Source organism: Manihot esculenta, chromosome 11 (assembly GCF_001659605.2).
Source record: "Manihot esculenta cultivar AM560-2 chromosome 11, M.esculenta_v8, whole genome shotgun sequence".
NCBI lineage: Eukaryota > Viridiplantae > Streptophyta > Magnoliopsida > Malpighiales > Euphorbiaceae > Manihot > Manihot esculenta.
Window position 1 is genome coordinate 6,971,614 of NC_035171.2, and position 14,413 is coordinate 6,986,026.

Here is a 14,413-nt window from a genome sequence, read left to right on the forward strand (position 1 = left end):
AGCATATTCCTTTTGAAAATGAAATTTGACAATGACTAGGACCTACAACTACAAGTGCAGCAAACACATGTGCATGAATAATGCAATAAAATGTGTTGGATGTCTCCAGGGCAAAACTGCACCCCCATGTTTTCTTCCAACAATCAAGTCCATTGGGAGACAAAAGTTGCAGTCTACTATGATCTAAGTCTATATAGAACCAAAGAGCTATTGGGAGACTGAAGGGGTGGGGGGTCTTATCCCTCAAGCCCTTTGGCATCACTAACCTCCATGTTTTCTCACAACAATCAACTCTACTGTGAGACAAAAGTTGCAGTCTAGTGTCATCTAAGCCTACCTAGAACCAAAGAACTACCAACTGAGTGTTGTTTCAATACACAAATTGCTGTTGGGGGATTGAGGGGCTACTATAGTCTATCTAGTCTATGGTGTTTCTAAAACTGTGAGTGTCTTCCACTATCATAAGATTGTAAATGCTTATGTTTATGTTCCTTTCAGCTATTGTTGAATAGCCAAAGTCTTCCTTAATATAGAAACATTACAAGTGTAATATCATATTCAATACCTCTCTTGAGAAATCAAGTGCTTGCCATATTTTCTTTTCCACTAATTTTTTGAGTTCTCTTTTCTAGAATTCAAATAATCATGAAGCTGTCATTTTGATGTTACTAAATAAAAGAATGAGAATAATCTTGATTGTTGGCTAAAAATTTACCACAAATTCATAAAAATACAAACTTAAGTTGTGAATGAGAATCTCAAGACTCTTGGATTTTCTTTTCAATGCCAAAGTAATGGAGATTATGAATAACAGAAAAATTTTCGTTAAATAAAAAAATTATTAGTTGGTCTCTTAATTTTGAAAAATATTGAGATTAAATTTATTAATTAATTTTTCTCTTAATTTTAACTATTAAATACTATAAAAAATTTAAAATATTCTCAATATATAGAGACTAATTAATAGACTTTTTAAAAAGTTAAAAAATTAATTAATAAATTTTTTTAAAATATAAAGATTAAATATTAAAACACTTGACGGATTGATTTTTTGTAGACTTTTTAAAATATTAAAAATATTTTAATATATTTTTTAAAATCGAAAGCTCCATTAATAAATTTTTTCAAAAATTAAATGGGAAATTTTTAATAATAAAAATGTCGTTTTTAGCTAGATTTGCTTAAAGGACAATAAGGCTAATCAAGTAAGCGTAATAGATTTGAAATGAGAGAAGAGAACCTTGTGTATTCATGGACCTATCAAAATCCTCAAGGGTAATGATGTCGAACCAATGGGTATTCAGGGGAAAATGGAGTGGAGAAAAAAAAAATTATCTAAACTGAAGGGAAACTAATTTATTTTTTCAATTGCAAAAAAAAATTATAAAAATATTACATTATTTTATATTATAAAAACATTTAAAAATAAAATAATTAATAACTGTCTAAAAATAAAATTTAATTTGATTTTGATAGGAATGTAATTATTCAAAACCTTAGTATGACTATACATTTAACATAACTAAATAAGAATTTATATTAACAAGAATTTATTTCCCTTCTCTAAACAAACCCTTAGTCCTTTTACGATCTCTATCCGGTCAATACAGTCTCTAAAAAACTCAATTTTAAATATTCAATTTAAATTGAAAAAATTGATAAATTGAATTAATTTTAAATTTTAGTTTGATTTTTTTATTTATTTTAATTTAATTTTTAATTTTAAAAATTTTTATTATTTTCATTCGATTCGATTTTAATAAAAAAATTAAAAAAATTAAATCAAATCAATTAATGATAACAGTGTATTATTTTCATTAATATAAAGAGAATGATCATATTAAAATTAAAATATTTTAATTAAATTTTTTAAATATTAAAAATAAAATATAAAAATAAAAAAAAATATTAAAAATTCAAATCGATTAAATTAAATTGAATCAGACCGATTTAATCTGAATCTTACCCACCCTTAAACTATTATCTTTGTGAGTCTTGATCGTTGATCTTGGATTTTTTGGGTGAATTTTTGCATATTGTGTTATTTTTTGCATAGGTTGAATTAAGTTTGAGTGTCCTTGAATCTCAATATAATATTATATTTTGACTAAAAGAATCTATTTACCAACTCTATCCATTCTCCACGTGTCATTTAAATCAAGAAAAAGAAGATGATGATGAAAAAGATGATGATTAGCCAATTTGAAAGTTGATCAATGAATGCAATGGGCAATTGATCCATCATTTATCCAAAGAACAAGGGCAATGCTACCCCAAAAGCATCAAGAATTTGATTTTGTTATCGTTTTTAAAAACTAGAATCTTGCATGATGTCTGAGAATAGAATAATCCGACGGTGGATATTGCATATAGATATAGCAAAGACAAATCTGAACTGTCCAAACTCCAAGAGGAAGTAGAAAAAGCGTAGAAGCGGGTGTAGGGGGCCCGGGAACATACAGATAAAAAATGCTTGGCATTATAGTACGCACGCGTGCACTTCAACAGTAAATCAGGTACGTTGCTTTGTGGGCCATCCCAATCATAATGGACATGAATCTTTGTTTCGATTTTTTATGTTGATCTGTTTTATCATCTTCCAGCCCCTTTGTTTCAATCATAATGCTACCGTAATCGGAACTTCTTCCGTCTAAAGAAATTATATCTATTAAATTTTTTACATAAATTAAAAAATATATAATTAACGTAACTACAAGAAATAAATTAGTAAATAAAATTTATTATTTTTTATTATATTAATGATATTTTTCCCAATACATGCAAAAAAAAAAGTTTATGTTATTTAAGCAGAAAGTTTACATTTATAATAAGGAAATGTTTAATATAAATTTAATATCATATGATAATATGTTCAATAACGATTAAATTAAATATTTTTTATTAAAATTGATTCATAATTAATTATAAAATATATATAAAATATTCATAAATTTAATTCGATAATAAATTTAATTGAATAAATTTAAAAAATTTTAAAAAATTATGCGGGTTACATAACGACCGTATAATCAGACAGTCGTTTCAACATTGGGGAAGTCCAATTGTATGGGTAGTGGTACAGAGACATTTATGAAAATATGCATGCGTAGCGTAGTCATTTATGGTCTAATAGTGCTTCTCATACAGAGAATCCACACCCAGCTCAACGGTCGAATTAGAAACAGCTGCTCCTTGATCTTGACCATTCAACTCCCGGGGTCCACATTCCCGAATCTAACTTTGACACCTCAGCTTATGGATATTTTTTGGTACCACCACTAAAATCCATTTGGATATATGATCCTCTCCTGGCTGTCACTTCCATTTTTAACTTATCTCTGTAATTTTGCCTAATTACCCTCTAGTGGGAGCATATAGAAGCGAATTATTTCAGAAATTTTAATTTATTTTTTATTTTTATAATTTAATTTTTTAATAAAAATATAACTATTTTAATTCAATTTAATTTTAATAAAAAAATAAAATTAAATCAAAATAATTAATAATAATAATATATTATTTTTTTATAATATAAAAATATTAAACAATAATTAAAATTAAAATATTTCAATTAAATTTTAAAACACTTAAAAATATAATATTAAAAAAATCAATTAAAAAATCAAACCAATCAAATCAAATCGAATCAAACTGATTTGATTCAAATAAATTCTTTTAAAATTGATTTAATTTTTAAAAACTCTAATATTTTAATTTTTAATTTTTTTAATTTAATTTAATTTTAAATCAAACCGATTAAATATCATCTTATTACAATTTAAATAATATCATTCTAAATTTATATTTAGATTATGTCATTATAATTTTTAAGTATTAGTTAAAAAATTTAGACTAATTATTAATTACTCAATTTGTTCTATAAAAATAGTTGCATAATTATTTTAACATGAATTAAGAAAAAAAAAGTAGTTAACATGGTTAAAATAGTAAATTTAATATTTTTTTCCTAACATACTTTCCACACATATTTTATTACTATTTTTTATAATTAATAAATTTTACTTATTTAATATATATTTATTAATAAATAAATTACTATTTAAAAAAGGCTGATTTATAATTTACTATGTATGAAAAATAAATACAATTTTATTTTTATGAGATAAAAATAGTATAATAATGAAAACCTTTCTCACGTGTAATATAATTTTACTTGTTTTTTCCTATGAATATAAATTTATAGTTATTTTTTTATATATTAAAAAATTATAATTATATTAAAAATAACTAATTAAAATTATTATAATTCGTCCAACTTTTTTAACATCGGACTGAAATTGGAGTTTAGAGAATAATACAGGTCCAAAATTTAATAGACGCACTAAGCAGGCCAATTCATTATCGCGTCATCCAATCCGTAACTAAAGCAGACTAAACTTAGATTCATTAAAGGGAGTCTAGCTCAGTCACAAAAGATAGAAGAGTAGGCTCTGCTGTTTCGCGACCCTATCAGTTATCTCACAATCCTATCAGCATGCGCGCCCGAAAAAAATTAAGAGATGAATACGCTGAACAATCACAGACACGAAATGAAAGGAAAAGGAATAAAGAGAAATACGTGATCACTCAGACTAAGTTGGGACGCACCATTGTAAACCTATTCTCTTTAAATCTCATAATATCAATTATTATATTTTTATGAGATAAAAAGTATATATTTACATATTTATTTAACACACAAAAAGTTGATTAAATTATAAATTAATAATTAAAAAATTAATTAATTATAATAAACAATATTACAATGACTAAAAATTAAATTAAAAGGTAAATAATAATAAATATAAACAATAAAAATATATAAAAAAAATTAAAGATTATAAAAATTTTATGATTAATTTTGTTAACCATCAGTAAATCTAACAAAAATAAACAATATACAATTTTTTATATAAATTAATTTTGTCTAATTTATAATTTATTCATCATACGATTTTTATTTAAATTAAATTTATATAAATTTATGATTTAAACCCATAAAATTTTATATAAATCTCACTGCTATTTTACACCATAAAAATTCATGGGAATTCGGTCTTGGCAAAATTTTCCTTATTTTACATGTCTAGGAGTTCATGGGAAAAGTTTTTCTTTATTTAACCCATATATGAATTTTTTAGGAAGTGAATATGAGGGAGCCTATAAATACTGAGCACTGAGCAATTGGATCTTCTGCAGTGGTGCTTTGGCCAAAGAAGATACACTTTCTTAAATGACACTCCCTTTCTCCCTTATTGCTCAGTAAAAGCAAAGCAACTCCTCTGCTGGGCTTTAAGAGGGAAAATTTACAGTAAACCATCTGAGGAAGAAAAGAAAATGTTTGCAGGAGAAAATGGTCTGCAAGGAGACCCAAGATTGAAGGCCATATCAGATGCCATCGGAGTAGTCCCTAATTTCCCTAAACCAGGTACTGTTTCTGGATTCTTCTACTTTCTTGCAGCGCAAAAAACAATGTTTGCTAAAGCTTTTTTTGTGTGTGTTATTTTCTTCTTCTTCTTCTTCTTCTTCTTTTTTGTGGGTTTTTTTTTTCATTGTGTTTAGGAATTATGTTTCAAGATATAACCACACTGTTGCTTGATCACAAGGCTTTTAAAGACACCGTGGATATTTTTGTTGATCGCTATAGAGATATGAATATCTCTGTTGTTGCTGGTACTCTCTCTCTCTCTCTCTCTCTCTCTTTTTCTCATACACCTACAAGACATATTTTATAAATTTGCTGGCCTTTATTTTCTCAGGAAATTAATATATATGCCGACTTGTAGCTATAAATTAAACTTCTTTTTTTTATCTCAAACAAGTTGGTATATAATGGGATCTCCATATTTCATTGTGGGAGATATTGGGATTTTTTTTATAAATATTTTCCTCCCTTTATTCACCATTACCAACTATTGACTGTACTGTACACATAAATAATGTCAATGGCAAACATCCAATACAAATATATGAATAATAATACAAGGCAGTGATATGAGAAGATTTGCTGATAACAAAGCTACATAATCTCTTGAATTGGATACTTAATTTTGTGGAAATATATTGGCAAGACATAACCATCTTTCCTGCATATTGACTGGTTGTTGATTATAATGTCAAAATTGTTTTTTCCAGGAGTAGAAGCCAGAGGGTTTTTGTTTGGCCCTTCAATTGCTTTAGCCATTGGAGCTAAGTTTGTCCCTCTACGTAAACCTAAAAAATTGCCAGGTATATATATGTTCTTATGAATTCAGTACATGGAGGAATGTCTTGTTTCATTCTTTCTTATAGAATGAAAGAAATGGGGTCATGAAGAATTGGAAATTGCTTCTCTCACGTGGCCAGTTTCATTCATTTTCTTATCAATCTTGGGAATCTCAAGTTAACTAAACCCTTCAGTGTTTGAATACGTAGGAAAAGTCATTTCTGAAAAATATGTACTTGAATATGGCAAAGATTGTCTGGAGATGCACGTTGGTGATGTTAACCGTGGGGAACGTGCTATTATCATTGATGATTTAGTTGCTACTGGTGGAACACTCTCTGCAGCAATTAGACTTTTAGGTAAGCTTTGCTGCACGCATATTTTTGTAGGTGTTCTAGATCCTTGATAATGATCTGTATATAATTTGGATTTCACACTTGGTAGAACGAGTTGGAGCTGAAGTTGTTGAATGTGCATGCGTCATTGGGTTGCCTGAGTTCAAGGTAATAGTATTAGTATGCTCCAAAGGTCTCTGTAGTCTACCCATGAATGTTAGTGTTTCTCTTGATGATTACTTGTCATCATGAATTTATCAGAATGAATGTTGTCTCTTTGGCAGGGACAGTGCAGGCTAAATGGGAAGCCACTGTACATTCTTGTGGAGCCACGCCAGCAAACAAATTGATCTGGTAGTTTCATCTTCATTTGATGCAAAAGCTTGCACAATTAGGATTAAGGCCCAGTAGACTAACTTTTTTTTAGTATGAATTGCACCACTGTAACAGTTTATGTTCGTCAACAGCCAGGTTTTTGTTGTCCTGACAATTTCACTTTCTTTCTCCAGTTTACAGAAACAGCTGAAAATCTCCCATTATGTGCTCCTCTCCACCACTCTGAACAAAAAGCTCACTTGCTTTCTGATGTTTTTCCTTTACCTCCTTTGTATTTCAATCCTAACAGAAATAACTGTCATGAAGAGTTGCACTTACGCTTTCAGTACTGTGTTGGTCTATTCTGTGCATTGGTTGACATTTGCCGTTTCACTGAAATTGTCAAATTTCGCTTCGTAAGAAAATCATAACCTGCGACCTCGTAAGGAATAAATAAATGTCATGGGAAGTTGGCTTCAGGATGGTTATCTTGAAGAAGACTTGGGCTCAACGGAGGCCTGGTTTAAGTGCTAAAAATCTTTATTATTATTGGCTGGATTTGACATTGAATCACTATTCACTTCTCTCAGTAAAATCTATCAATTGCAAGAAATAAATGGCTTTAAAATTTATTAAAAATTTTACAAAAGTTGACTTGAATTGATTCCTTTAAGTCAATTCTCTTGTATTATTTTTACTGTTGAAAAAAAAAATTAAATAGAAATCGGGGATACTTGTATGGGAATTCGTTTGGGAGAATTCTTTCCTTGCACAATAAATTGTTTCGAAGGCTGTGCTCAGTTTGAATGGCTCTAACACTAGGTGAAAAGGCCACTACACCTTAGAAATCTTCAATGATACACACATCAATTTAGTGTTGAACAAAAATAACGGCCAATCATATGTCAAACATATGACAAAAATTTCAATCCCAAAGCACGGTAAAATTGTTTAGCTGTCAAAAAAATTTTCTTAGAAAAAACAAAGGTTACAATTGAATGCCTGTCATTTCATAGTTCATACCACCAGGGCAAGTTCCTTCAGCTGACAATGACAAGGAGCTCATACCGTTAAAGTGATCCAACATAAGAGGTTTTTTTAACCTCCCACAATAAACCATTCCTAAAAATATTCAGGAGCCCAAAGCTAAATAGAGGCATACAAACAACTTGATAGAGAAGCCAAAAGATAATTACACACTTTTCACCGCTTTCTTTCTGATCGCCATTTATATACAGATTTGGAAGTTGGACAGACAATCTCATCCTCACGCAGTTTGCGCTTTCGACCCTTTTTCTGAACATTATTAAAAAGTATCTTTTTATGTTAAATATCAATGTATAACAAATTAAAGCAAACCATACAATCATATCAAAGCTACACAAGTTTAAAACACTGGTACCTGTAATTCCTTCTGTAATGCCATATCTGCATGTAGTTTCTCCAACTGATTTACTCTGTTCTTTCGGGCTTCCAGCTCTCTGTAGGAACTGGCTATTTTCCTGGGGATAAAGATAAGATATTATGACTAATGTAACTGGCCAATCTCACAGCAGACAAGATTCCATAGATTGCTTATTAATACAATTAATATTCCATCTGTATCAAGAATCCACCTTGTTTAGTGATATTTGGAATGGCGGGTGGAGGAAAAACTGACCAAGCAGAAAACTATTTCTCTTTGGTCAAGTCAATTTGAGGAGGCAAAGTTTTGAGTTGAACAAATAATATAACAACAATTTCTTACTAACATCTCCATCTTATATTCCCAAACTTCCAATTTCTACTCTCATTCCAAGGAAAATCATTTCACTTGGTTTCTAAAGAAAACTCATTCCTTTGGCACACTGTGGCATAAAAGTGAGCTTCAACACACATTTGTTAAAGGCTTGCATAATTGAAGTGGGTGTCCTCTAGTCCTGATTCACCTCTTGCATGTGTGAATGAGAATCAGAACTGAAAACAGGCATCTGATGCAAAAACTTCTCTGCTCCAAATACTTGGTTAACATGGCAACTTGAAATAAGAAATTCATCAACCCTATGGAAATGAAACCTATTGCATTTCTCTTTCTAAATCTATGCCAAATGCAATCTTTGATTACAGTTTTTAAAACTTTTAGGAGGAGAATAACTAACTTGGCAAAAGGTAGGTATTGATATGACATGGGATCAAGCCCTCTTGATAAAAAAAAAAAAAGGTAATTTACAGAGATGTCTCTGAGATTTGACCAAACCCACGAACTAGTCCATTACTAAACTTTGTGTAACAATTTCATCCAATATTTAGAAATAATATAATTAATTAGTCCGTCTGTTAAGTTAGGGGTTAAACTGTTGTTAACACTCAACAAAATGACTGGATTGCCCTTTAATTAAAAAAAGAAAAAAAATATCAGAACCATCCAATAAAAATTACAGCTAAAGGTGGCTGGCTTTAGTGAGCTAGGGCCCATTAACGAATACTTGTCAAAAGCAAAGCAGAAAAGCAACATGCGAGCCAGCAGTCCATTTCATAACCCTGGATGTAAAGCTTTAGAAAACGGCCCTATTTGTGGCTTGGGTAAAGCTACAGATGATGATGCAGGAAAAGAAGTCACAAGATAGGCAAGAACGGACAGTTGCGAGAATCTGCTGAAAGGTTACATATATCCTCATACCCTTCCTACCCTTCTGATCAAAAGCAGAAAAGGGATGTCAGTAAAAATGATTACATTGTTGAAGAGGAGGATGATTCTCTTGAAACTCGTCTATTGGCAGATGAAAATGCACTAGTTAGATTGGGGAAGAGAGGATTGGGCAGTGAAGCATATGTACCTGATCCACTAGACAGATCTGATTCTTCATTTCAAGGGTTCAACTTGATGTCAAAGAAACGGAAAGCAAAAGAGGAATAAACTAACACTGATAGAATACAGGTACTTCAGCTACGGAAATTTATGAGCCACCTCTTACAGAAATGGGAATAGCAGACATAGATCTAGAAATCAAACCACAAAAAAAGCCATATACACCAATTACACCTACAGTTCATATAGGCTTCTCATTTTCCATTATACATCTTCGCTCCGCAATTCGCCTGGCAATGATCAGTCCTCTTCCAGAAGATTCCTTGGAGAATGTAAAATCTAACGGGGAGCAGAATGGAAAAGTTGAAGGTGATACAAATGGTTTATTATATATAGCATGGGTATTGGAGGGAATCATAAGCCCCTTCCCGCCGCTTGGAGGGTATTTTCACCCGTAAAAATTGCATATTTGTTGGTTAATGGCCGGTAAAATGTCTTCTTTTTTTTTCGTGGAGGGACCATTTTGTTAGACGAAAATGATAGTCAGGGATTTAGTGAGGGACGAGTTTGTGGATTTAGTCAAAGTTCAGGACATCCCTATAAATTATCCATAAATAAAAAAATATCTTTCTTCCTGCTGAGGGAAGGCAAGTGTGGAGAAGGGGATGCACACATATAGTATAAGGGAGAGGGATCTCCAAGAATCGAATCAAGTTAACTCTTAATCGGATCAGTCAGATTTAAAAGCTTACTCTGAAAAAAATTTCCTTTGCAAGTGGGTTTATCTTTCATTATGGAAGGAACTTTTACCTCTTAATGTTTTCTGGGACAGCCTCAGAACTAGTCACAATTTTATTTTCTGAAGATTGTGACTTTAACTCTTTAGCCTCCTCCCTGCAAGATATATAAATAAACAAAATTAGAAGCGTAACATAGGATTCCTATAGAATGGGGGGAAAAGTTGGGTTGGGGGGGGGGGGGGGGGAAGAAACTTAACATAGGATTATTAGTCTTTTGTTGACCAAAAAAAATTTTCAAGAAAATAAAACTGCAGGGTCGTGAATTAGGAAGGGAGAAACACATTTGTATATTACCCTCAGGAAAGGTTAGGTTCAAAGTCAAACTTCAGAATTTTATCACAAGCAAACTTTAGTCGATTTCAATTTTTCATTAGGAAAAAAAATGGAGGGAGACGAACAAAGTACATGAAGAGGATGATTGCAAATGAAATCCAGCAGGACAAGTAATCCTATTATAACATTGAGAAAAACAAAGAGGTGGCAATTTAGAGAACTACAACCATAAAAATATAGAAATAAAGCCATTTGTTGCTTGTTGATGCATAACACTATCTATTCCATCCTTTCCATTTTTATAACTAATTATTCTTGTCATGCTTTTAACATTCTTTTAAAAGATTTCATATAAAAATGATCACTTGGCCCCATCCTTACTGATAAGTAATAATACATGCATTTTGCCAATTCCAAAGAGTGAAAATATGTGCATGACGCAAACAACTCTATATATATTGTGTATGTATGCATAAAAAATGTATAATATCCATGGATCCACTCAAAATAACATATCAGAGAAGATGTGACGTCTTAATATGTTCTACAAATAAAAGTCACTTGCTAGGGAAAATGAGACAAATGCTATCAAGCACAAGGTAAATCTCTCTCTCTCTCTCTCTCTCTCTCTCTCTCTCTCACACACACACACACACACACACACACACACACACACACGAGAAACAAAACAAAACAAAAACAAAGAGAAGAGTAGTTTGTAATTACCACTGCCTACAATTTTAGATTCATAAATTTGGAGCCCGGTGAAGTTCAAGAGTTTAAAACCAACTCATACTGGAACAGCAGCAGGATGTATAAGAAAGCGTGAAATACCAATGTGGTGATTTTGGCTCCATTTGAACCCACATGTTAAGAGGGTAATTCATTTAGTATATTGTGGCTAGATCCAAAGAGCATGTAATAGCATTGTTACACATAATTTAGGCATAATCTTTGTTATATTTAATATTGTTTTATTTGTCCCATTGTTAGATCTCTAAATTATGATTTAGTGTGTTGATTAACAACTTCAACATTATGATCTGCACAGAACCTATAAAATATGATTAGAACCGAGATATTGAGTTCATTCCCTAAATCCAAATGAAACTATATTTCTAAACCACACCCCTCCCACCCCCCTTTCCCCTGTTTTCCTCTCCTCTCAACACCATGATATGCAGCCCCATCTTATTAACAGAAAAGAAACAGGTAAACATTTCCAATCACGAATTTTGTTTTCATTTTTCACTACCTAAGGAGTGTAGTGGAGGGAAAATAAATAATTTGAACATTAATAACCATTTCCTTTTTCTCTTTAGACTTCTCAAAAAATAAAATTTGAATCTTAAACATAAACAGAAAATATCACAGCATCGTGGCAACAATAAGAGATTAGGAGCCCACACCTATCTTCAGCATAGTAAATATGCCTGTTTGATGGCTGACTATCAAGAGAGTGCAATGTGGCAGTCAATTTTTCAATTTTCTGCAGCAACAGAAAAAGTTATCACTGCTATGACATAGCAAAGGATCATCCTCAAAAAAATAAATAAATAAATAAAATAAAAAACAGAAACTCCTATACAAAACAGCAATATCATCAACCACTCACCTTCTTTTCACTTTGCAGTTTCTGAAAAACATAACCAATATCCTGAGTCTTCATCAACATGAGCTCTTCATGAGTGTATTTGTTTGCTTCACTCCTAAAAAGAAATTGGATAAGCCGAGTAAATTACAAATAAATACCATGCTGAGGTATAGAATAAGGATAAGATGATGAGAAAAAGAAAAAAAAAAGTGAGGATATGTTACTCTGGTCTATGAACTCCATGGACAGTTCTAGTTTTAATCATCTTGAAGTAAAACTCATCAGGATTTCTAAAAGCAGCTTTCTCCTTAAGCCTCTACAAAACATTCATTACCCCATATCATAGATTAATTAAGTGGTAAAATAGTGGAAGCAAAAAAGCAAAACATTACATCAAGCAAATCTACTGTACCCGTAAAGTGTCCTCCTTCTTGTGGAAAGCTTTTGCACGGACAACGTAGTCCTTGTGTTTCTCAAGGAGTCCATATTTCTTCCTCGAGTGCCTGGCATGACAAGGAAAAATAAATAGGACAAAATAGAAAATGAAGCCAAAGAATTACAAGAAGAGAGGAAACGAATTATTAGTGACTCACGGTTGAGATCGCTCCTTGTGAGCCCTCCTGGGAATAGCATTCCTTAGGGATGACATGCTTCTGCCGCTGCCGCTGCCGCTGCTTCTGCTTCTTGTTTTTTAGGAATCCCTAATAGATAGGTCACTGATGAGACACTCTAGAAAACAACAAAAACAACTCTTTGAGGGTTTATTTAACTGAGTCTGATCTAAATATACAATTGCACAATTCCAACCGTATTGAATTATTTCCAGAGTTCACTTGTTTCCTTTCCGCTCTCAGCGTTATCGTATGATCAAAGCTCGCGAGAAAAAAAGATAAAACTTTCAAAGCATGTACACGGAGAGAGTGTTACCTTGAAGTTGGAGGAAGTGGTTTCCGGTAACGATGGGTGGCGATGGCGGTGGACGCTGCTGTTGGGGAAGACAGTGAACAGAGTGCAGGGTTTAGAATTTTCGGCTATCTACCGCAGGTCGCAGGTCGCAGGTCGAGGGTCGCAGCTCGCGCAATATAAATACCTGTTTAACTAAAAAAAAATTCGTTAAAAAAACTTTTAAAAAACTGAAATTACATTTTGATCCTCTGACAACAAATGACATTTTGGTCCTATAATTATAATTTAGAAAAAAAGCTCTAAATTCGCCCTTTGGAAAAATGCGCAATATAAACAATTGTTGCACTAGTAGACACAGCCAAATAATTTAAATATTTAAATTAGACTAGAAGAGACATAGAGAGGGAGAAAGAGAGCAAGTGAAAATAGTGAGAGTTTTCGTTTCCGGCAAAAAATGTCGCCTGCCTCAACAACTCTTTTAATTATGGCTTTTTAGTTTGTTTAATTTTATTATAAATGCGCTGCGGTGGTGTGAGGATGGGGTTTGCTGATATATATTACTGATTTTGTGTGATTATTTTGGTGGTTTATTTTGGTTGCTGAGTGATGGAGCTTATTGTATTTTCTCCTTTGGTGGTTTGTAAGATACTTGTCTTATGGTTTTATTGGAAATTTTATTAGCTTAATATCATATTGGTGAGCGAAAAAATAAAAATAAATTTAAATCATAAGAATAAATAAGAATTGATACATGCAACAATGACATTGAAAGTGTAAAGATTATCAATGTTGGTAATAGATTTTTAAAATTCATAAATTATAATTACCCAAATTGAATAGTTATGAATTTGTTTAAAAAATTATCCTACTAGTAAATTAGTATAATATTTTATTATAAGATATTATAATTTGCATAAGGCATGAAACAAGTTATCTGTACTCATTGCTAAATCATTTTACTTAATTTATTCGTGATAGTGAATCAATCAAATTAATAATAACTCTTATCATATAATTTGGGTGTGGCTACACTCTTCTCAGTTTCACTCATCAAGTGGTTGATTATATTTTTATTTCTTTTCAAGAGAGGCAATTCCTTCACTTCTCTTATGTTACTTAACATGAATAGTGGCATTCCCAATCGTACTCATACTTGCCAACCTATTTACGGGCGCATTAAGTGCAAGTCAAATAATT

At 31.5% G+C, this 14,413-nt stretch overlaps 2 protein-coding genes across 4 annotated transcripts; one reads left to right on the plus strand and one right to left on the minus strand.

Annotated features, from left to right (window-relative positions):
• Nucleotides 1-5,069: 5,069 nt before the first annotated feature.
• Nucleotides 5,070-7,201, plus strand: LOC110626071 (adenine phosphoribosyltransferase 2). 2 transcript variants are annotated; one of them, XM_021771809.2, is made up of 7 exons: nt 5,070-5,428; nt 5,563-5,673; nt 6,136-6,228; nt 6,400-6,564; nt 6,650-6,708; nt 6,825-6,894; nt 7,050-7,201. In XM_021771809.2, the coding sequence occupies exons 1-6, from the start codon at nt 5,338-5,340 to the stop codon at nt 6,888-6,890; spliced, it is 585 nt and encodes a 194-aa protein (XP_021627501.1). In that variant the 5' UTR covers nt 5,070-5,337; the 3' UTR covers nt 6,891-6,894; nt 7,050-7,201. The 2 variants fall into 2 exon arrangements, with proteins under 2 accessions (XP_021627501.1, XP_021627502.1); XM_021771810.2 differs by having other exon boundaries at nt 5,071-5,428; nt 6,415-6,564.
• A 601-nt stretch (nt 7,202-7,802) lies between these two features.
• LOC110625460 (probable U3 small nucleolar RNA-associated protein 11) lies at nt 7,803-13,397 on the minus strand. 2 transcript variants are annotated; one of them, XM_043961911.1, is made up of 9 exons: nt 13,238-13,397; nt 12,904-13,039; nt 12,723-12,813; nt 12,535-12,626; nt 12,332-12,425; nt 12,126-12,205; nt 10,454-10,537; nt 8,258-8,357; nt 7,803-8,151 (listed from the first exon to the last, which is right to left on the minus strand). In XM_043961911.1, exons 2-9 carry the CDS (start codon nt 12,957-12,959, stop codon nt 8,059-8,061), a joined length of 690 nt encoding a protein of 229 aa, XP_043817846.1. In that variant the 5' UTR covers nt 12,960-13,039; nt 13,238-13,397; the 3' UTR covers nt 7,803-8,058. The 2 variants fall into 2 exon arrangements, with proteins under 2 accessions (XP_043817846.1, XP_043817847.1); XM_043961912.1 differs by having other exon boundaries at nt 12,904-13,011; nt 13,238-13,396.
• Between the last annotated feature and the right edge of the window lie 1,016 nt (nt 13,398-14,413).

Coding starts and splice junctions, on each gene's coding strand:
- LOC110626071 (XM_021771809.2), top strand. CDS start 5,338: ATGTTTGCAGGAGAAAATGGTCTGCAAGGAGACCCAAGATTGAAGGCC. Junction 5,429..5,562: donor CCCTAATTTCCCTAAACCAG/GTACTGTTTCTG, acceptor CATTGTGTTTAG/GAATTATGTTTCAAGATATA. Junction 6,229..6,399: donor TAAACCTAAAAAATTGCCAG/GTATATATATGT, acceptor TAAACCCTTCAG/TGTTTGAATACGTAGGAAAA.
- LOC110625460 (XM_043961911.1), bottom strand. CDS start 12,959: ATGTCATCCCTAAGGAATGCTATTCCCAGGAGGGCTCACAAGGAGCGA. Junction 12,426..12,534: donor CATGGAGTTCATAGACCAGA/GTAACATATCCT, acceptor ATTTCTTTTTAG/GAGTGAAGCAAACAAATACA. Junction 12,206..12,331: donor AACTGCAAAGTGAAAAGAAG/GTGAGTGGTTGA, acceptor CTGTTGCTGCAG/AAAATTGAAAAATTGACTGC.